The sequence below is a fragment of the Sinocyclocheilus rhinocerous genome, unplaced genomic scaffold (genome assembly GCF_001515625.1).
Source record: "Sinocyclocheilus rhinocerous isolate Xijiao unplaced genomic scaffold, SAMN03320098_v1.1 scaffold3340, whole genome shotgun sequence".
Taxonomy (NCBI): Eukaryota; Metazoa; Chordata; class Actinopteri; order Cypriniformes; family Cyprinidae; genus Sinocyclocheilus; species Sinocyclocheilus rhinocerous.
In genome coordinates this window covers 27,665-49,506 of record NW_015645073.1, presented here as the reverse complement: position 1 = coordinate 49,506, position 21,842 = coordinate 27,665, and the positions used below count along the sequence as shown (strand labels likewise).

The 21,842-nt window shown below is 42.3% G+C and overlaps 1 protein-coding gene across 1 annotated transcript in view; it reads right to left on the bottom strand.

Annotated features, from left to right (window-relative positions):
* LOC107705465 (protein NLRC3-like) overlaps nt 1–21,842 on the bottom strand; it is a 58,202-nt gene that overhangs the window by 18,437 nt on the left and 17,923 nt on the right. The window contains exons 2-4 of the mRNA XM_016508772.1: nt 15,275–15,388; nt 8,967–9,080; nt 8,579–8,692 (exon numbers count right to left, since the gene is read on the bottom strand). Of these exons, the coding sequence (XP_016364258.1) occupies nt 8,579–8,692; nt 8,967–9,080; nt 15,275–15,388 (342 nt within the window). The remainder of the gene's footprint in view (nt 1–8,578; nt 8,693–8,966; nt 9,081–15,274; nt 15,389–21,842) is intronic.

The window sequence follows — 21,842 nt, the reverse complement described above, 5'->3', positions numbered from 1 at the left end:
CGACTCGGCTCGGCACGGCTCAGTACGGCACGGTTCGGCTCGGCATGGCTCAGTTTGCATTTCCACTGCAGTTCAGTACCGCTTTAGAGTGGGCGGGATTATTCACATGTCGTTATAGTTGCACCGCCTCTACTACCACGACTCTCCTCCGCTCCTCTGCTATCAACGAGAGGAACGTCTGTTCTTCCACAACAGACAACAAAACTTTTTGGTTGTTAAAAAAAGGTGCGCTCGTTCAAAACAGTTGCGTTCGATCCTTCGCTGGCTGTGCTGATTTAAATCTAGCGGTTCTTTTGTGTTTGTGTCGCAAGTTCAGTGACGCAGGTAGTGACGATTCTCTCCGGCCAATCCGTGATCAGCAGTTTACACGTCACGTTTTGGTAACGGTACGGTTCACTTGGAACCCCAACCGAGGTGGTACTAAAAAAAGTACCAGGTACTGTACCCAGTGGAAAACCCCCAAAAAGTGAACCGTACCGAGCCGTACCGTGCCGTACCATGCAGTGGAAAAGCGCCACAATAGTTGCTGGTCCCCAGTGACTTCCATAGTATTTTTTTTCCTACATTGTGCCCTCACTTACGTCATCCACAGGAAAGGCGTTCTATTGTGAACACGCGTATGACAGTTAGCAGAAGCTAGAGATTACTGTTTATAAAATTTTAAATATGGATTTTTTCCTTACAAAAATGCACCGATTCGCTACAGGAGGCCTTTATTCACCCCCCGGAGCTGTGTGGGACACTTTTTATGATGGATGGATGCGCAAAAAATACCCACTCACTGCCATTATAAAGCTTGGAAGAGCCAGGCTATTTTTAATATAACTCCGATTGGATTCGTCTGAAAGAAGAAAGTCATATACACCTAGGATGGCTTGAGGGTGAGTAAATCATGGGGTAATTTTCATTTTTGGGTGAACTATCCCTTTAATATATGCTGCTTATATGAGCAATCTGAAAAGAGCACAAAAGAACTGAAACACGAGGCTGAAGTATGTGCCATACTAGATCGCTGCATCAACTGCAACATATACCATGTCCCTGATAAACTCAAGTGCTTTGCTTTCAATAAACAATGCAACAACTGTGGTAAATGGAACCATTTGTGCTGCAGATCGGCTCCATCACACAAAACGGCACAACTGTCTTGTCGTGATTTTCATCCTAAGCGATCTGCAGCACAATTCAGAAACTCTAAGTCTAACCAAGTGAATGAATTGGACACAACTCTGGAGGGCACTTTCTATTGTGAGACAGTGATGATGTTTTTCAGAAAAGTGAAATATTCACAACACTACATCTGAAACATGGGTCTGGCCAATTAAAACTGAAAGTGGACACAGGTGCCAAATGCAACGTTATATCTGGCCAACAGCTACACCTCATTGTGCCCTCAGCTCACATAAATACTGCTGAAAAAGTGAAAATCATTGCATATGGTGGGCAAACTATCAACACCGAGAGCACCACAATATTAGACTGTGAACAAGGCCAACTCAAATTCCATGTTGTAGATCATAATGTGAGACCACTGCTTGGATTGCAAGACAGCACTGCAATCGGTCTGAGTTAGGACTGCATGTGCATACACTGCAAAACCAAGAACCAGAGGTATGGGAAATCAGTAATCTGTTTGACACCACAGTGCTTGGCAAACTGCCTGTTGTTTATCACATGTGATTAGATGAGTCAGTAGTGCCCACTGTATGTGCACCCAAGAAAGTGCCCATTGCAATGAAGGAGAAAGTCATGGCTTAGCTCGAGATGGCTCTATAAGGATATGCATAGATCCAGTGCATCAACAAGACGCTCCTAAGGCCACATCATCTATTAAAAACTATTGAACAGGTCATAGCTGACAGGCCGGGTGCCAATGTTTTCAGCATCCTCGATGCAAAATGCGTATTTTTGCAAATCCCTTTAGATGAGGCATCATCTAAGCTGACCACATTAATGAGGCCCTTTGGCAGGTACAGATTCTTGCGCATGCCTTACGGGATCTCCACGGGCAGTGAATTATTCCAGCGATCCATAGAACACCACTTTAACCATGTCAGATCATGGTAGATGGCATCCTAGTCTGGGGGCGCACACTACAGGAACATGATGAGCGATTGAAACAGATACCACAACATCCGTGCCTGTAACATGAAATTAAACCCCGAAAAGTGCAAATTTCGTATTTCCTCTGTCTCCTATGTTGGCCATCACCTGACTGCTGACGACATTAAACCTGACCATGACAAGACTACAGCTGTCCGCCAAATGCCAAAACCAGAGGACAAACAGGCCCTGCAACGGTTTCTCGGCATGACTAACTACTCATCAAAGTTCATTCCACACTATAGTGACATCACAGGCCCTCTTCTTGAACTGTTAAAGCAAAATGCTGAATGGTCATGGCATGACCTGCAGGATGCTGCCTTCCAAAAGCTGAATGATGCTGTATCCAGTCCCCCAGTTCTGCAAAACTTTGATGCCACTAAACCTATTGTTCTGACGCATCCTAACATGGACTGGGCACCATATGTCTTCAGCAGGGTGCTCCTGTTGCTTTTGCTTCACGCACTTTAACACCTACTGAATCTTGGTACGCCCAAATTGAAAAGGAAATGTTAGCCTTAGTTTTTGCAACACAGAAGTTTCATGACTTCATCTACGGTAACCCGTCACTGTGGAAATAGGTCACTAACCTCCCATCACAATCTTAAAAAAGCCATCACACACTGCCTCAACACATCTTCAAAGCATGATGCTCAAGCTCCAACATCACAATCATGATGTAATCTACAAATAGGGCAAGGAACTATTTGTCGCTGATGCCCTATCACATGCTCATCTCCCTTCCACTGAGCCTCCTCTTTTGGATGACTTGCTAGAGGTAATGACACCTCGAGTTCTCTCGTCGCAACGGACAGAATCTGATTCCACATGCCAAAGACTTGTTAACATGATAATGCATGGCTGGCCAAGCTCTTTCAAAAAGCTTTCACATGATCTCCGCCCATTCTTTGCCACAAGAGAGGAATTTGTTGTTGAGGATGGACTGATCTTTTGTGGACAGAGACTCCTAATACCACCATAGCTAGAAACTTACAATGTGACTCAGCTACATCAAGGCCATCCAGGTCTGGCAGCCACAAAGCGCAAGGCAAAAGAAACAATATACTGACCGACGATGTATGGTCATATAGAGAGAGCATTTGTAATGCCCTCAAGCCCCATCACTCAAGAGAACCTATGCATCTGCACAATGTTCCTGACCTTCCCTGGAAGTTAACTGTTGCATACATATATGAATGGCATGGCAAAATACACTTGATTCTAGTAGACTCATTCTCTGGTTGGTTCGAGCTCACCCATCTGCCTGACATGAGGAGTGTCACTGTAATTGCAAAAATTAAGAGACACTTCCTCAGATGCTCATGACAGACAATGCACGGCAGTTTGTATGCAGTGAATTTTCAGATTTTGCATGTGCATTTCGAGCACATTCGGAGTAGCCCTCTCTACCCGCAGTCTAATGGCCTTGCAGAGCGTACCGTGCGATCCACCAAACATCTGCTGGAGAAGTGCCATAGGGAGGGCAGTGACATACAGGCTGCTTTACTCCATCTGCGAGAACTTTTCTTCCTGAGCTGAAAGATAGACTGACACCCTCTGTATGCCGTGGTGTCAAGGAAGTGCAGACCAGGAGGAGAAAGGAAAGCAAAGCATACTATGACCGCAATGCCACACCCTTACAACAGGGTCAGACAGTAAGGATGCAGACAACTCGGGGTTTTGATAAACTTGCGGTCAAACAGGGCCCTGCTTCACAACCTAACAGCTATATGGTAACCTCTCAGGGCAGACAGTACACAAGAAATCGATGTATCCTTCTCCATGAAGGTGCAGAGGAAGATTATAGGCCCCTTTCACCAGCTCCACCTCCACCTCCTACAACCCCCTCCCCTGTCATCTGCAGTGTTGCCATCTCAGAGTGATGCACCTGCTACTGGTGCTGCAATTGCCCATCCTACAGTATAGTGACTCATTCAGGAAGAGGTCCCAAACCCTATTATCAAGACTATTTAACTGGTTAAGGTCATTTATTTTAGTAACTCTCAATGTTACATGTTATGCTGTACTTATTCCCTAGTAAGTTTTGAATATTATGTTTTGTATGTTTAGTTAGTGAGTGTTACTTAAGGGAAGGGATGTAGAGTTGTTAAATGTTGCCATAGCCCTTTAAGGTTGGTGTTATATGTGAGGAGGCGTGTCATCAGGGGTTAGGGAAAAAGACACAGGCAGACAAGGGTAGAAGTACAGGTAGTGAGAAATAAACAACATGTTCTGTTGGTAAACCTATTCTGCGTTCTATCAATTCTTGAGACAATCTACAATAAGGACGGATCTGTCTGGAGAAACAGGCACTTGCACCTCTAATAAACACCTACAGGAGGACATTTCCTTCACAGGACCCACATGTTCCCCATTACATATCATTAAGTAACTCTTGTGTTTAAACACATAATTGTGTCTTATTTGGTCTCATCTGGCAGCTTATAAGCTGAACCTGGTAAGTCACAGTGACTCTGGCTCACTAAATCACACATTATTGCCTGATCATCCAGGTTAAATCTTAATGTCATCTTTGAGAACAAAATGAGCTCGTGGGATTTCAGAAAATACACTTAGAAAATAGTAGAAAATAAGAGGAAAATAAACTTGTACACAGAGATGGGCAGGTGAAGGAGTATTAATCAAACTACCAGAAGCAACTGAAGGTCTAGTAAATGCTTGGTGGGTCAAAAACAGGAGCAGCAGGTCATATGATGTGATGAAGATGAATGAAATGAACTTCATCTTTAGTCATCAGAGTCATTTGTGCTAATATTTAGTGTGTTCACTGTACATTTTTTTATAAGATAATTTTAGTTTTAGAATTTATATTAAAGGAGACATCTTACAGAGAACAAAGACGTGAGAGTATCAGAAAATGACCTTACTCCAGTATCTCCAGTTTACATTGGGGATCTTTAAGTGCAGCACAGAGAAGCTTCACATCCAAATCTTGTAGTTTATTCCGAGACAGATCCAGCTGTCTCAGGTGTGAGGGGTTTGATCTCAGAGCTGAAGCCAGAGCAGCACAACCTTCATCTGTGACACCACAATCCCACAACCTGTAGAGAACAATGACACACTTTTTATTCTCTCAGTTCAGATCAGACCAGTTTAGCACTGAATCCATTATTTTTTTTAAAAAAGTAAAATTTTGAAGCGCAAATAAATGTTTGATGGACCATTAGACTGAGATCTAAAATGTCAGAGCACAAGACTTGATCGTGAAACATCTAAAGTCTGTCAAGAAATATAAATATTCCTTTACTGCATGCAAAATGTCTGTCTTATGCAAAATCTGTTTTATTAATGACACTATTCATTACATAGCAGATATGTACTAATATTTATGTGTGTGTGTGTGTGTGTATGTGTGTGATCTCAGGTTTTACTATCCATTAGATCTGAGATCGCCTAAATATTTATACTTGTAAATATAAATTGTCACAGATACTACTTCCGTATCAGTGTGCTGTGGTATATTACAAAACACCATGTAAAAACATATTTCATGTATATGACTATATTAATTAAAATCATAAACAGATTCTGCTTTACTGTGTCCTTACTTGTCACTATCCCCAAAGCCGAACCCTACATGCACTCAAACCGTAACCACACTGAACCTGCTAATCAGTAAAGCTGCGAGTGAAGGTGCAGGAAGAGTCACAGTTTTGAGTGGTAACAACATGAGCTGCATGAGGTCAATGTACCAGCCCTTCTGATCAATGCAAGGAGACCACATCCAATTTCAATTAAAGGCCTATTAAATATCTGTTAGACACTTTATTAACATTTTGTGAATATTTTCTTATTTTTTCCTTATGAACAAACACCTCTTTGAGCTAATATATGATGGAAATAAAGGGGGAAGAATGGAATCAGGAAAAGGCAGATTTATACTCTATACATTGTGGCATATATGATTTTACCAAAGTTTCTCCAGATTACAGTGAGGATTCTGTAGTACATCAGAGAGCAGCATCACTGAATCTCCTAGTTTATTTCCAGACAGATCCAGATCTCTCAGGTGTGAGGGGTTTGATCTCAGAGCTGAAGCCAGAGCAGCACAACCTTCATCTGTGAGACCACAATACCTCAACCTGTAGAGAACAATGACACAATCTTCACTCTCTAAGATCAGATCAGATCAGATCAGTCTGATCTAAAATGTCACAGAGCACAAAACATGATCATAAAATATCTAACTTCTCATTCAAAAAAGATAAACAATATTTCTTAATTGCCCCAATAATCTATATTTTTTATTTAGTTTGATTTATGCAGAATTTGTTAATGACACTATTCACTATATTGCTAATTATTTTTACTGTTATTTAAATCTGTACTAATATGTATGCAGTAGTGATTTGTGTGTGATTTTCCACAATTAAAACAATATTTCAAAAAGAAAGATGAACAAACTTCTCAGATTTGACCGAGTTTAAGATCAAGAGATTGAAATGTTGATTGTTTGTGAAAGTGTGTGTGAAAGTGTGACTCTCAGTCCTGCAGTATCATGTTACTGAGGAGCAGCTCATGTGTTTAATCATTTCCAGCTCAATCAGCTGAACTCACAGCAGTAGAAAGAGGCTGAACACTTTTAGATATACTTTACATTGAGGTTCATGTCTGAGTCATATATGATCTTACTCTAGTTTCTTCAGGTTACAGTGAGGATCCCCCAGTACTTCAGAGAGCAGATTGACTCCCAAATTTCCTAGTTCATTCCTAGACATATCCAGTTGTCTCAGGTGTGAGGGGTTTGATCTCAGGGCAGAAGCCAAGGCAGCACAACTTTCATCTGTGAGACCACAATCCCACAACCTGTAGAGAACAATGACACACTCTTCACTCTCTTAGTTCAGATCAGATCAGTTTAACAGTGAATCCGCTATTAAAGAGAAAGTACAAACCTAAAGCACAAATCAACAAGTTTGATGGATCATTGGACTGAAGTCAAAAATGTCACAGAGCATAATACAAATCTCATTTAAGAAAGATTTCTTAATGTTTTTAACAGTGAAGTGATTGTTCTTAGTGATACTTACTGAACTGATCTGGCTTCTTTAATCACAGGCAGCAGCTTCTGAAAAACTTTAATATTTTCAGCTTTATTGTTTCCTCCAACAAATGTATTAAGATCAAACTCATCCAGTTTATCCTCTGATGTCAACAACACAAAAACTACAGCTGACCACTGAGATGAAGAGAGTTTGGCTTTATTTATTGATGTCATTAGTCCTTGTAGGAGATTTTGATGAGACTTTACTGACAGACCCAGAAGGAACCGCAGGAAAAGATCCAGATGTCCATTTTTACTCTGTAGAGCCTCATCCACAGCTCTCTGATGCAGAGCAAATAATGAAAAATGTTCTGATGAACTGAGTTGAAACCAGTCCTTAATTTTAGACCACAAACTCTGTTTGGTGATTGCTTCAAACGCATTTATGTTGTTGTTTATACAGGAGAGGTGCACATATAGAGCCGCTAGATGTTCCTGAATCTAGAACAGTGGCTGAGATCCAGCAGAACACTGGGATGTGGCACATGATGAAGAGGCTCCTTGACGACTTCAGGTGTGAGATGATTCTTTTGGCCAGACTCTGATCACTGATTCTCTTCCTGAAGTATTCCTTCTTCTGTGGCTCATTGAAGCCTCGTACCTCTGTCACTCGATGGACACACTCAGAGGGGATGAGATCAGCTGCTGCTGGTCTGGAGGTGATCCAGATGAGAGCAGAGGGAAGCAGATTCCCCACAATGAGGTTCGTCAGCAGCACGTCCACTGATTTCTTTTTGTTTGCATGCCGTAGAGTCTCATTCCTTTTAAAATGTAAGGGAAGACGACACTCGTCTAGGCCATCAAAAATGAACAATGCTTTATATTTGCCACTGGATATTTCCATTTTGTTTGCTTCAGGGAAAAAGACCTGAAGAAGATCTGAAAGACTGAGTGTTTTGTCCTTGATCAAGTTGATTTCTCTGAAAGGAAGAGGAAATATGAGCTGGACGTCCTGATTCTCTTTCCCTTCAGCCCAGTCCAGGATGAACTTCTGCACAGAGACTGTTTTTCCAATGCCAGCGACTCCCTTTGTCAGCACAGTTCTGATGGGTTTGTCTTGTCCAGGTAAAGCTCTAAAGATGTCACTGCATTTGATCGGTGTGTCCTCTGTTGCTGCTCTCCTGGATTGTGTCTCAATCTGTCTCACCTCGTGCTCATTACTGATCTCTCCACTCTCACTCTCTGTGATGTAGAGCTCTGTGTAGATCTCATTCAGGAGTGTTGGGTTTCCCTGCTTTGCTATTCCTTCATACAGACACAGAAACTTCTCCATCAGTTTTAATCTAAACGTGTTGATGACTTCATGACTGTAAAATTAAAATACATCATTATTACATGACTTAATAAACACAATGCCTTTTCTGTATTCTGTATCATCATCAAATCATATCTTTTACAGAAATGCTATACCTGAGATCACTCTGCGTATCTCCACTCTTAAAATGTACTGGATGATCCTTAGACCAGTCACTCTTCATAGATACACAGCTGGGCTCTAGTTCTGATCTCTTCTGCTGAAGTGAGCTATACCAGAGATTTAAGTTAATGAGAGTGAATTACTGTATAAAAAAAAAATTAATAAAATAAAAATAACATTCGCTTTAAAGAGCACTTTATATTTTTTTTACACTGCTGATACAAAAACTATAAATTCAACTAAGTGCTCTTATAGATGTGTCACTCTGTGTGTGAGCAAAAATGTTAAAATTTAAGACAACAATAAAAATGGCTATTATGAATAACAATACTAAAAATACACAATATAAAAATTTAAATATCTTTTGTAGAAATGTTACACCTGAAATCAGTCTGTGCATCTCCAATCTTAAAATGCACCGGGTGACCCATAGACCAGTCACTCCTCATAGACACACAGCTGGGCTCTGGTTCTGATCTCATCTGATGAACTGAACTATAACAAAAAGAGATGTAAGTAAACGCTCTGAATTATTCTGTTAAAAAATCACATATTAATTTATCCTTAAAAATCACTTTAAAAAGCACTTAAAAGTTTATTTATGCTATACAAAAACTGTAAATTGAACTAAGTGCTCTCATAGATGTGTCTTTGAGTGTAAGAAACAATGTTAATTCAAAGGTGTAAAATTTAGTAGGGACACTAAGGACATGTCCCTATACCAATATCCAGTGACTACTAAATTGTCCCTATAGCAATCATTTTGATCAAACAATTTAAATATATGTGTATGTAACCGCTGCACAATGTTTCCATCTAACATGTATGTTGAGGTGCAGCTCATCATATTAATAGAGTTTTTCACTAGTTAGCAGTAAACCGGCTGTCTTTCATCATCTCGTGTTCGAGATCCACCTATGGTCGAGACCTATGGCAATTTCAGGTCGGGAAATCTCACACTCATCCAGGCCATCCTAAACACCCACAACAAATTCTGAAACCACAAACAACCCTATTATTTACATGGCCATCACATAAAAAGGTCTAAATCTTTAGTCTGGGGTCGTGGAAAATAATTAAATGTTGTCTCTTGAACTGCACCTTCACATCCCTTTTCCTTTTCTTCATTTTCCCCAATATCTCTCTCTTCCTTTTTTTCTTGTACCTGTCACTTCTTTACCAGCAGGTCTACTGTTATGAACAGAACTGTCTCCACCTTGTTGCAAAATAACCACCTTTTTGCAATTTGTTAGCACAGACTGTTGTTAATGATCTTAAAATGACTTGAATACCCTAGATTTAACAAACCTATATTTCATACAAATATATTAAAGCACATTTTTTAAAGTGCCTTAATGTCAAAATTAGTACATTTATTGAAAATCCTAACACTGAACATACTATTGCATTATTAGGCTCTGGCTCATATTATTTTTGTGTTGCTGTCTGCTCTAGCAATCCGACGGGACTCGGGCCGAAATCATGTTCATGGATGAGCTAATGTATTAAAGATTTATTAACGTCGTAGTATGAAGCAGGGTGAGGCGGAAAGCCGCCGAAGCGAAACGAGGCCGCTGAACGAGCGCGACACACGGCTCGAAAGCAGCAGAGCTTTTATTATGCCACAGTCGACCGCTTCCGCTTCTTCCAGTCATGCGTATGTGGGGTAAAGCAGAGGTGTTTTATCTTATTAGATACATTTGAAAGTTCTGTTATAATGCTACTCTGTGCGGTCGTCACCTGTCTAATAAAATGCATAGCATATTAAAGCGTCTTTGGTGTTTGGTGTCTACAAAACAAAACGGGAAATCGAGGGTGTATGACGTCATTGGCAGGCGACACTAAGGACACGGTCCGTGTCATTAATTAAAATAGCTTATTTCTCTGGATTTAAATATTCTTCGAAACATTTGAGATAATGTAAGTACACAAGTCAGCAAAATATATAAAACTGTTATTGTGGTTTTTGGATATTTTAATAAAAAAATCTTACATATTGTGCCTTTATTAAAGGCAAAACTACAGTACTGCTGTTTCTGGCCGCTTCCTCGCCTTCATTAAGTCCCATGCAACGATTACTCTGTTTGAAACTGTGTGACAGAAGCGCAGAACAGACGAGCTATCACAGCTCATTATGGGCCTGCCCGGCCACGTGTGGCGCGCTGATTGCCGCTAAGGACCCTCAACCTTTCTGTGTGGTCTGCTTGGGCCTCAAGCATACATGCTGCCTAAAAAGCTCCTGTGGCACGGTCTTAAAGTTGTCGTGACTCAGTGCTTCGAGCTCGGCTTTTCTGACTCGGATGGGGGACACGGTGATGACGACGCATCCCTCAATCCTGCGTTCCCCGAAGGGGACATCTTCTCAGACAACCTCCCATTTATAAACGAATCGGCTGGTTCCGGCGATGATGATGATGGCCGGGGGCCCTCTCGGGGACTCAGAGGTTGAGGAGGCCTTCCCGCCCTCTGTCATTCCCCAGGCCAAAACCCCCACGGCTTGTGCAAACGAGCGGCCGCTCTCCTCAACATTGAGTGGCCAGCTCCACAGAGCACCAGTGACCAGGAAAAGAGACATGTATGACAAGAAACTGCTGGGTCCCCCTCCCAGCCTGTGGAAACAACTCTTTCCTGTCCTTCCAGCATGCATGAATCATATGAGAAACAACTGGAGCGACCCACTCGATCTCAAGCATGGTCTTGTGGGACTTGAGGTGAAAGATATGGTTGTTCTCGGCATGGGTGATCCTCCCGCTATCGAGCCCTCTATCTCTAGGCATCTTAACATCTTAACCATCTAGGGCAGGCTGCTCACTCCGCCAAAGCCGGTCTTGCCTAACAAAATGGAGCTTTTTTCCGCCTTGGCTGACGGGGCCCTTAATGTTTCCTCCCTCCTCTCCACTTACTTACCAGGATTTTGGACAAATTAGGGCAACAGATGGATAAGGGATCCCCCTCACCAACCTTGTGGAAGGAGATCCTCATGGTTAATGATCTCGTCCTCCGTAATGCTTATCAGGCCGTCCAAGCCTGCGGGCGCTCCATGGCGCTTTCTGTGGTGGGAGAGCACACACTCTGGCTCAACTTGTCAGGCCTCTCTGACAGTGAGAAGAGGCGCATCGCAGGCGCTCCGGTTGAGCCTGGCCATGCTCTCTTTGGTCCCACTGTCATGTTGATGCAGCAACGATGCGACAACAAAAAGGAGGATGAGGCTTTCAAGTTATTCCTTCCTAGGAAGGCGGCCTCACGCCAGGTGCCCACTGCGTGCTTGTTAAACCCCCCTGTCACGGGACGAATGAGCCAACTGGGTGAACGCGAAGATGTCAGCGCTTCCCTGGATCGGGTGGGGACAATCGCGAATTATGAGTCAGTCTGGCAGAATATTTTGGCTCTCGAGTGGGTGATGCAGACAATAATGCAGGGCTACAGACAGCAGTTTTTAACAAAACCCCCGCATTTCAACGGCGTTCTCGCTTCGCACATGGAACACTACTCACATTATGAAAGAAGAAATTTCTCTCCTCCGAATAAAGGGAGCGATTCAGGTGTTGCCCCCCAATCTGATAAATCAGGGATTTTATTAGACGAAAGTGCAATATCGCACAAGCCTAGATTGCAGGGTCTTATGGCTTAATCTATCCAGGTTTTGCCTCTGGGACTCCTGAGAATGAGAGCGTTCATGAAATGGGTTTTGTCACTACATTTCAGCCCGTTATGTGATCTCTGGCCCACCGATGGCCCAAAGTGCTGCTGTATGCTTTTCCTCCCCTGTGCCTGATAATTCCCACACTGGCCAGGGTGAGACAGCAGGGCCAGTCTCTCCTTGTGATTGTACCCTGGTGACCCAAACACCATGGCTGGCAGAGATTATCCCTCTGTTAAATGTCACAATATCCTTTTGAGCCCCTGGGAAGTATTTCCCTAAAGCTGCTGTCCTTCAAGACGGCTTTGCTCTTGGCCTTGGCATCAGCTAAACGTGTCAGTGAGCTACATGCACTTTGGTTGCATTCCTCGTGCACTAAATTCTCTCTTAGTGGGGATAAGGATTTCATTCAATCTAATCCAGCTTTTATGCCTAAATGCTTTCCTGCGTTCACATTGGAGGTGTTGGAGCTGTCCGCTTTTCGCCCTCCTTCTTTTTCCTCCATGGCTGAATCAGAGGACCAGATGCTGAATGCTCTGTGTCCTGTTCGTGCCTTACGGACATATATTACCAGGACCAATGCTTTCCGGAAGAGTGACCAGCTCTTTATTTCATGGGCGCCCCCTCACTGGGGGAGTCCCATATCCAAGCAACGCTTTTCACATTGGCTTGTGGAGGCTATAGCTTTGGCATATGAATCAATTGGAGTGCAACCCCCAGGAGACATCAGCGCTCACTCAACACTCTACAAGGGGCTTAGCCGATTCATTTTCGAATTTCGACATCGCTTGTAATGATTTAAGCACGTATAGTGATAGATGACACAGAGTTTTTCAAAACTCTGAATCGGTTAAACCATTGCATCGCAAAATGATTCACTGTTTCGAAGCACTCCAATTGGATCTCATATCGCGAATCATTTGATTCAGACAGGGACTTCAAAGTGCGAATTGCGAATCATTTGATCTGCGCTTCGAAGTCCCGATCTGAAATGATGGTTTGCGAATCATTATTCAGATCGGGACTACAGATTGTGGATCGCAAATCATTTGATTTAGATCGAAACTTTGGGGCGGTTTCACAAATCTTTTGATTCAGTTTGGAACTTTGGAGCATGGATCGTGATTCAGATCGGGACTTTGATGCAGGCTCGCGAATCATTCGATTCAAATCAGGACTTCGGAGTGTATATCGCGAATCATTTTATTTAGATCGGGACTTCGGAGCGGGTTAGCAAATCATTTGATTTAGATCGGAACTTTCCGTATCATTTGATTCAGATCGGGACTTCAGATTCAGATTGGAACTTCGGAGCGCATATCATGAATCATTTTATTTAGATCGGGACATCTGTGTGGGTTCGTGAAACTTTTGATTCAGATCGGGACTTCGGAGCACGTATCGTGAATCTTTTTTTTCTGATTTCCTTTTTTAAACAGTACAAAACATCAAACCATTAAGGCAGTACAGTTATAAAAACAAAACAAAGAAAAAAGAACGAAAAAGTATTCACAAATACAAATCCCTTAAGAAATAATTAACTGTGGTTTTACTATAGTAAAAGTTTTTTTTTTGTATAACCATAGTTTTCATGTACTTGTCTTAGGCTATTATATAGTATTATAATAGCATTATATAGTGGTTCAACGCATTATATTGTGGTTTTTTTGAGTCACAGATCGGACTATTTTTTCGGATAAGCAAGAAAAAAAAAAATTTAAAGCACAGAGAATGACAATGCCATGAAGGGTTTTTGACGTAGGCTAATTTTCTGTGTATGTATACGCAACTCGGTATTTCCGCGCTGTCTGAAATACGTCTCTTGTGCGCGCTTTGATTGTGTGCGAGAACAGCGCTTGAGTAACGAATTGAGCTCTCTTTAGTTTCTTCTTCTTGTGGTTTAAATTTGCTTGTACGTGTAAATTGGACAATTAATCTGCGAATCACGTGCGTGCCGATCGGTAGGGTCTCATCCGTATGTATTACAGATCAACTGGGATCCATTTAACTCCTAAAATGTGACAGATCAGCTTTCATTTACTTATTTAACATGAAATTGTCAAATTGCTACGCCATATCAATCGCAGTATTAGTTTTTAAAAAACTGCAGTATTACTTTAAAAAAAACTGCAGTAATTTTTTGTAAGGGCAATCTTTCATTTACTTATTTAACATGAAATTGTCAAATTGCTACTCCATATCAATCGCATACAAAGAAAAATACAGAATAATTAGAACAATCATTAACATAAATAAATAACAGAGTGTCATATCTATACACATTTTTCCCAGAATGTTCTTGCGACCCGGTAGCAATTCTTCCACGGCCCGGTAGTGGGTCGCGACCCGGTGGTTGGGCACCTCTGGTCTAGATCAACGTTGAATAATGAAAAGAGAGGTTTAGAGCCAGATTTTTGTTTATGTATGTGAAATTTAGCTAGCAGGATATTCAAATTAATTAAGTTATATGTTCCCATATTCTCTTTCGAGTAGTCAAACAATCCAAAGAAAACATCTTTAAAACAGAATGAAAATTCACTTACAAAATAAGATTGGATGAACATTAAAAAATCTGACCAAAATTTCTCTGTGTGGGTACATTGCCAAAACAAGTAAATGACATCTTCCTCAGAAGAACAACAAAAACAGCAACTCACTTCAATGTCTAACTTAAATTATAATTACGTCCGTACGCTTTTTGTGAAATGTGGATTAATTTATTAATCTGTTGCTTGACCTCTTATATTTAAGGAGAGAACTATAGTTTCCAAAGTTTCACTTGTTATGATTTTCAAGGACGTAGTAGGGATGCTATGACATGTCCCTACCAATATCCAGCAGCTACTAAATTGTCCCTAGCAATAATTTTGATCAAACAATTAAATGTCTGTTGTCTGCAGTTATGTCCCCACCAATGCCAAAATCAAACCTACGCCCTTGGTTAATATTTAAGATAAAATTACAATACCTAGAATGAATACCATAAATAATAATATAAAAACACCTTAATATAAAAATGTCAATAGCATATTTTGTAGAAATGTTACACCTGGGATCAGTCTGTGTATCTCCACTCTTAAAATGTACCGGGTGACCCATAGACCAGTCACTCTTCATAGACACACAGCTGGGCTCTGGTTCAGATCTCTTCTGCTGAAATGAACTATAACAGAAAATATTGAATCCTTTATCATAATGATAATTTTATTTTAAGGTCTTTAAGTATTTTTCTTATTGCTTTATAAATAAATGTGTCACTTTTAACCTAAAACAAAACGCACACAAAACACGATAGAGACTGCCATATTCTACTACCATTTAAGTACCTGCATCGTGGAGAAAAATCTTCATCTCTAGATGCTTGTGTGTCATCCATGATAGAGATGAACAGCTGAAACAGAATCTCATCTCCAATGACTCTGGATGGAAATGACAAACAAACACATTCTGCTGAACGGATCCTGAGAGTCAGAGAAACAGGAGCATGAGACTCGGTGTTCACTAAAATACATAAAGTCAGTCGTATATTAACACAAATGCTAAAATGAACCACAGGCATCACGAAATGGTAATGAAACAACACATAAAATACACATAAAAAACCTCAATGAACTAATAAGTCCATCAGAGAAAAATATTAAAGCGGAAGTCACCTGTAATAGCTGTTTCGAGAACTCAGCAGCACTCACCTTGACTAACATTTGATAACATACAGATTTAGGCTGCACAAATCCTCTAATTTTTTCTCAAGTAGCTACAGGTAAACTCATTATAAAGGTACACTATGATACTCCGTATTGTAAAGAATCGATTCTGACGGTTTAAAAGGCGAAACATCAACTCTGAACATTTATTTCACTTTCTATTTGTGCAGCGAGCGATGATGACGTCACGCCACGCGCCACGCGCGCGCGATCTCAAGTCCTTGAAGTGTTCGAACCCTAGCCTACTAATTTATCAGCAGTCAGCACGGAACAGCGTAACCATTTCTGTCTTTATTTAGCTCATCTTTTTGAGTCCTTTTGTTTTTAGTTTGATAGTTTCGTTCCACATAAATCATTATTTAAAAATCAAGTTTTATAATTGGCAGTTATCACAGTTTATTTTTGTAATTCTTTGTTCACGTCTTAACTAGGAGGCTTTTCAATTAAAGCATGTTGTTAAATAAATGCAAGAATACAAATATATAAATGTTAGATTAAAGTAGGCTGCAATAGTCCTGCTGCTCCCACAAAATTAAAGAAAGACATCTCTACAATCTTGTGACATTTCATAGCTACTTTATTTAAACAATACATTTAAAACACAGCTTTATTTGAACAATAACCTAAAAACTTTTGCTTTATCAGAATCTAAGATTATTTATTTGAGCGACTGCACAGATGATAGTGACCCCATGAGTGAGGCTCCTCATTACTATGTGTTTGTATGTGCTTGTTTAAGTGGCTTTTTGTGTGTGTGAAACTCCTTCCACACTGCAGGCAGCTGAACAGTTTTTCTCCAGTGTGAATTCTTTGTTTTGTCAAATGACTAGGCTGCAGTAAAGCTCTTCCCACACTCAAAACACATGTGATCCCGCACAGCATTGTGTAGTTTTTGGTGCTGTTTTAAAATGTCTGGTTGTGAAAACACCTTTCACACAAAGAGCACTTATGGAGCCTCTCATCTGTGTGCACCATCAGGTGGCTGTTTAGAAGTGATGACGATGTAAAATGTTTACCACACTGATCACAGTTATATGGTTTTCCCCCAGAGTTACAATGCATATGATAACGGAGACCTGACTAATGTATGAAGCTCTTCCCACACTGATGGCACGTGTGCAGCTTCTCTCCAGTGTAAATCCTCATGTGAATGTTAAGGTGGATATTCTCATTGAAACTATAACCACACTGAGAGCAGGTGAACGGTCTTTCTGTAGTGAGTTTTCTGATGTTTTTGCAGATATTCAGGCGTAATGAAGGTCTTTCCACACTCAACACAAGTATGAATTTTCACAGAAGAAAGGATCTTCTGGTGCTCTCTGCAATTGGCCAGCCATGAAAAACTCTTTCCACACACCAGACACAAATACAGTCTCTCAACTGCATGAACTGTCAGGTGTTTGTTGAGATATGATGAGGATCTTAACTTCTTGCCACACTGATCACAGCTGAGTGTTTCTTCATGACAGCGCAGAAGACAACTGAGATGAATCCTTTGTGAAAAACTCTTTCCACAATGATGACATGCATGAGGTTCCCTTTCGAACGTGAACTCTCGCAGCGTCAGCGTATGATGCTAGGGGAAACTCCTGTTCACTCTGTTACTGAAGCCTGATTTGTTCACATTTGTGTAGCTGCACAAACCAATGGCGCTCGAGCCCGCCAGAAGGGCCTCCGTTTCGCGCGTTCACGTGAAGGGGTAGGGGTGTCTCAATTCTCTTTTGGTTGGAGGGGTAGGGGTAGGGGAAGGGCCAGACAGCCTTTCAAACGAAGATTTTTTGGGACCACACTTCAAACGAAGGGGTATGAATTCTCAGCGTAAACCGGCTTCAGGGGCAACATGGCTGCCCGAGCGAACAAAAAGCCACATAAATGTAAGCATTTTTGTCATTAATAAAGATTTTAACAAAAAGTAATCATTTTTTTATGTTACATTCAATCGTGAGTTCATATTTATGATGACGTGTGACGGCATAGTAGTGGTGTCCCAATTCTTAGGGGAATATTTTCACCCCTACCCCTTGACACTCTGTTTCAAGGGACAAGGGGAAGGGCTAGGCGGAGGGGTAGGGGAAGGGGTATAAAATAGAATTGGTATTGGGCCTTAGTCAGCTCGGATCAGAATTTTCTCCTTCAGCGACAAGACCATCTCTTCGCTGACTCTGGACCAAGAAGTCGAAACCAAAGAAATTAACGCCGTCATCATGGGCGTTGCAAGGCCATTTTTAGGGGGGCTTATAACCCCCCTAAAATGACTACTCAGCCCCCCTAAAAATTTTGCGATCAGCTCCATAAACTGTACATGAATTCGTGATCGCCTCAGTCCCCTTTAAATTTCATATGAATACAGCGGCAGACTTCGGCTCCTCCCCGTCTTTCAGCGCGTTCTTCAATAAGCTGACCGCGGCGGCGCAGAGCGAGAAACAGAGGGCAAGGTGTGTGTTTATCGATAGATTGTTATAATATCTGCAACTGTGCAGTTCTTTGTCATAAATACAGTTTACGAAAGATGCGTTTCCTCATCACACTACAGTTGTTTCCTTCAGCAAAAATGAAATCGCATACTTTATGAAACGATCATGTTGCCATTTTCATTTGAAAATGTAACTTTCAATATAATACATATTACAGTGCATGTGCAAAGAGGTTTGCATACTTGAGCTAAAGAAAGAGGGTTGTACTAGAAAAGCAAACAGTAAAATTTTGTGTTTGTAACTACAGTAAAGTGTGTGTGAGATCAGGAAGGCTTATTCAGTACTCAAATGTTATACCTATCTAAGCAATACAGTGGAATACTGCAATAAGTTTAGTAAACCATCCCTATTAGTCAAACATTTTTTTATTTATATATTTATTATTATTTTTTATTATTACCCTCATTGGGGGCTGAGCCCCCCTAAAATGAAAATCATAGAATCGCCCCTGGCCGTCATTAACACCGTCTGATGCTGAAGAATGGGTGTGTTCCAGTGAGTCCGAAGCCCCTTCTCTGATGCAGTCAGCAGGGCCGAGCGTGGACAGTGAGCTGATCCGCATGCTCACAAAGGCTGTGGAGGATCTAGGTCTCACTTGGTCGGCTCTGGAAGAGCCTGCCAACGACCTCCTTGATGAGTGGTTCCTGAGTGGATGCCGTCAACAATCCTTCCGCCATCGGCCCACTCCGTTCTTGCCTGCAGTTCACGTCGAGCTCACCAGGACGTGTTGCGCCCACTACTCGGCTCGTGTTAACCCCTCTACTTCCACCGCTCTCACCACGGTTGACGGCACTGAAGAGAGAGGTTACAGCAAGCTACCCCCTCTGGAAGAAGCGGTAGCTGCTCATTTGTGCCCGCCATCGGCCCTCGGGTTGAAAGCCCATGCAGCACTTCCATCGAAGCCCTGCAGGACGACATCAGCCTTAGCAAACATGGCTTATTCAGCGGCTGGACAGGCTGGCTCAGCACTGCACACAATGGCGGTGCTTCAAGTTTTCCAGGCCAAACTTCTCCGATCCATGGATAAGTCTGGATGGGAACCTGATACCTTCATGGAGCTGCTCACAGCAACAGACCTCGCTCTGCGCACTACATCCTGGATGTGTCAAGCTGGCTTCTAAAAGCAATAGAAAGAGGTTACTCACTTCAGTTCTCTCGTAGGCCACCTCGCTTCAGAGAAATTACTTACACTTTGGTACCAGACAACAAAGCACGTGTTTTTCAGTCCTAAGTAAAAACACTGCTTGCAAAAGGAGCCATAGAAGTGGTTCCTTTAGTGGACAGCGAGTCAGGCTTCTACATCCGCTACTTCCTCGTTCCCAAGAAAGATGGTGGGCTCAGACCAATTCTCGATCTCAGACATCTGGATCACTCGCTCATGCGCCAGGCATTCAAGATGTTAATTTTGAAACAGATCCTCACGCAGATATGTCCCGAGGACTGGTTTCTGTCTGTGGATCTGAAAGATGCTTACTTTCATATCCAAATAGCCCACCATCATAGACATTCAAATTTGCATTCGAGGAAGTGGCTTATCAATACACAATCCTCCCATTTGGACTGTACCTGGCCCCTTCCACTTTTACGAAGTACGTGGATGGGGCTCTTTCCCCTCTGAGGCAGATGGGAATCCGCATCCTGAACTACCTCAACGATTGGATGATTTTAGCCAGATCAGAACGGGAACTCATCGCTCACAGGTCGCTGCTACTCAGCCACCTACAGCGTCTTGGGTTGAAAATCAATTGGGCCAAGAGTTTCTCCCAGACAGCGAGCAGAGGTAGACCTCTTCGCCTCAAAAGACAACTTTCAATGCGCAATCTATTTTTCGAGACAGCGAGATGCCCTGGCCCACGATAGGCCCAGCACTCACCTGTATGCCTTCCCTCCGTTTGCCGTGCTCCCTCAGGTCATCAGACGGGTCAGGGTAGTAGGGTGTTCAGTCCTCCTGGTGGCCCCACCAAACATGGTTCCCAGAGTTGATACAGCTGCTGTCAGCAGCCCAGTGGCCAATACCATTGAGGAAAGACCTTCTCTCGCAAGTGAAGGGCATGATTTGGCATCCCCAGCCAGAGCTGTGGAGTCTTCATGTTTGACCCATTGACGGGAGACTTTACAGCTCCCTGCGAGTGTGACTAATATCATTTTAGAGGCTAGAGCACCATCTACGAAACGCCTTTACGCCCTTAAGTGGTCAGTCTTTAGTGATTTGTGCACAGCACGCAGATTGGACCCGTCCTCTTGTGACATATCCCACATGCTAACCTTTATACAAGAGCTGTTTATACATGGGTCGCACCCCATCCACACTCAAAGTATATTTGGCAGCCATCACGGCGAATCATTCTCTTGTGGCTGGCTAATCAGTCGGCAGAAACGACCTGGTCGTTAAGTTTCTGAGGAGAGCTCGGAGATTGAATCCGCTTCGTCCTCACACTGTGCTGACTTGGGACTTGTCTATAGTCCTTAGTGCCCTAAAGTGCCCTTACCTTTAAACCACTCCAGTCGGCCGATTTGCGGCCCATTTCACATAAGACCACCCTTGTTTCGGCTTTAGCGGCGGTCAAGCAATTGGGTGACATGCAAGCACTGTCCATCAGTGCTTCCTGTCTTGAGTTTGGGCCTAACGACTGTAGAGTCATCCTCAAACCGAGACACGGCTATGTGCTAAAAGTGCTCTCGAACCCGTTCAGAGTACAAGTCATTACCCTTCTTGCACTCCCCGTTGCAGACGGTGAGCAGGGTCCCAATCCACTCTGCCCAGTATGGGTTTTGAGAGTGTATGTAGAGCGCTCTGGCCTGTTCAGACACTCAGAGCAGCTCTTTGTTTGCTTCGGAGGCCGCTCTAAAGGGCTGCCTGTCTCGCTGGATAGTAGATGCTATAGCCTTGGATTACGCCTCAGCACCCCTTCTGGCGGGCTCAAGCACCATTGGTTTGTGCAGTTACACAACAAGCATGCCGCACGAGTCCTGAAAAGTCAAGCCAAAGCGTCTCGATCGCCCTCAGGTGACTGGTTGCAGTATAGGTCATAAACCCCGCCCTCTCCATGTAATGTAATAGGACCTGAGACAAACTAAACAATAAATTTACACTTCAAATATTTTTTCCAAAGACATTTTCTGTCATTTTAGGTAGTTCTTAGCATGCCGATGTATCTTCAAGTGTTTGTTTTTCTAATAAGTTTGCTTTTAATTAGTTATTTGATGCTATAAAAACGAGGTGTGGTATCATGATTGTGATCTTGCGATTGGGTCTGCGGGAGTTTGGGTGGGACTTTGATACCATGGCTCCACCTCACAATCACTACTGCGCAGACTCGGGCTTCAAATGAACCACTACTGCGCAGACTCTGGCTCCAAATGACATAATTTTCGCAAGATGACAGTGGCCATACTGAGAATGTTTTGGCTTCACTTTTCTATAGTGGAAGGAAGTGGA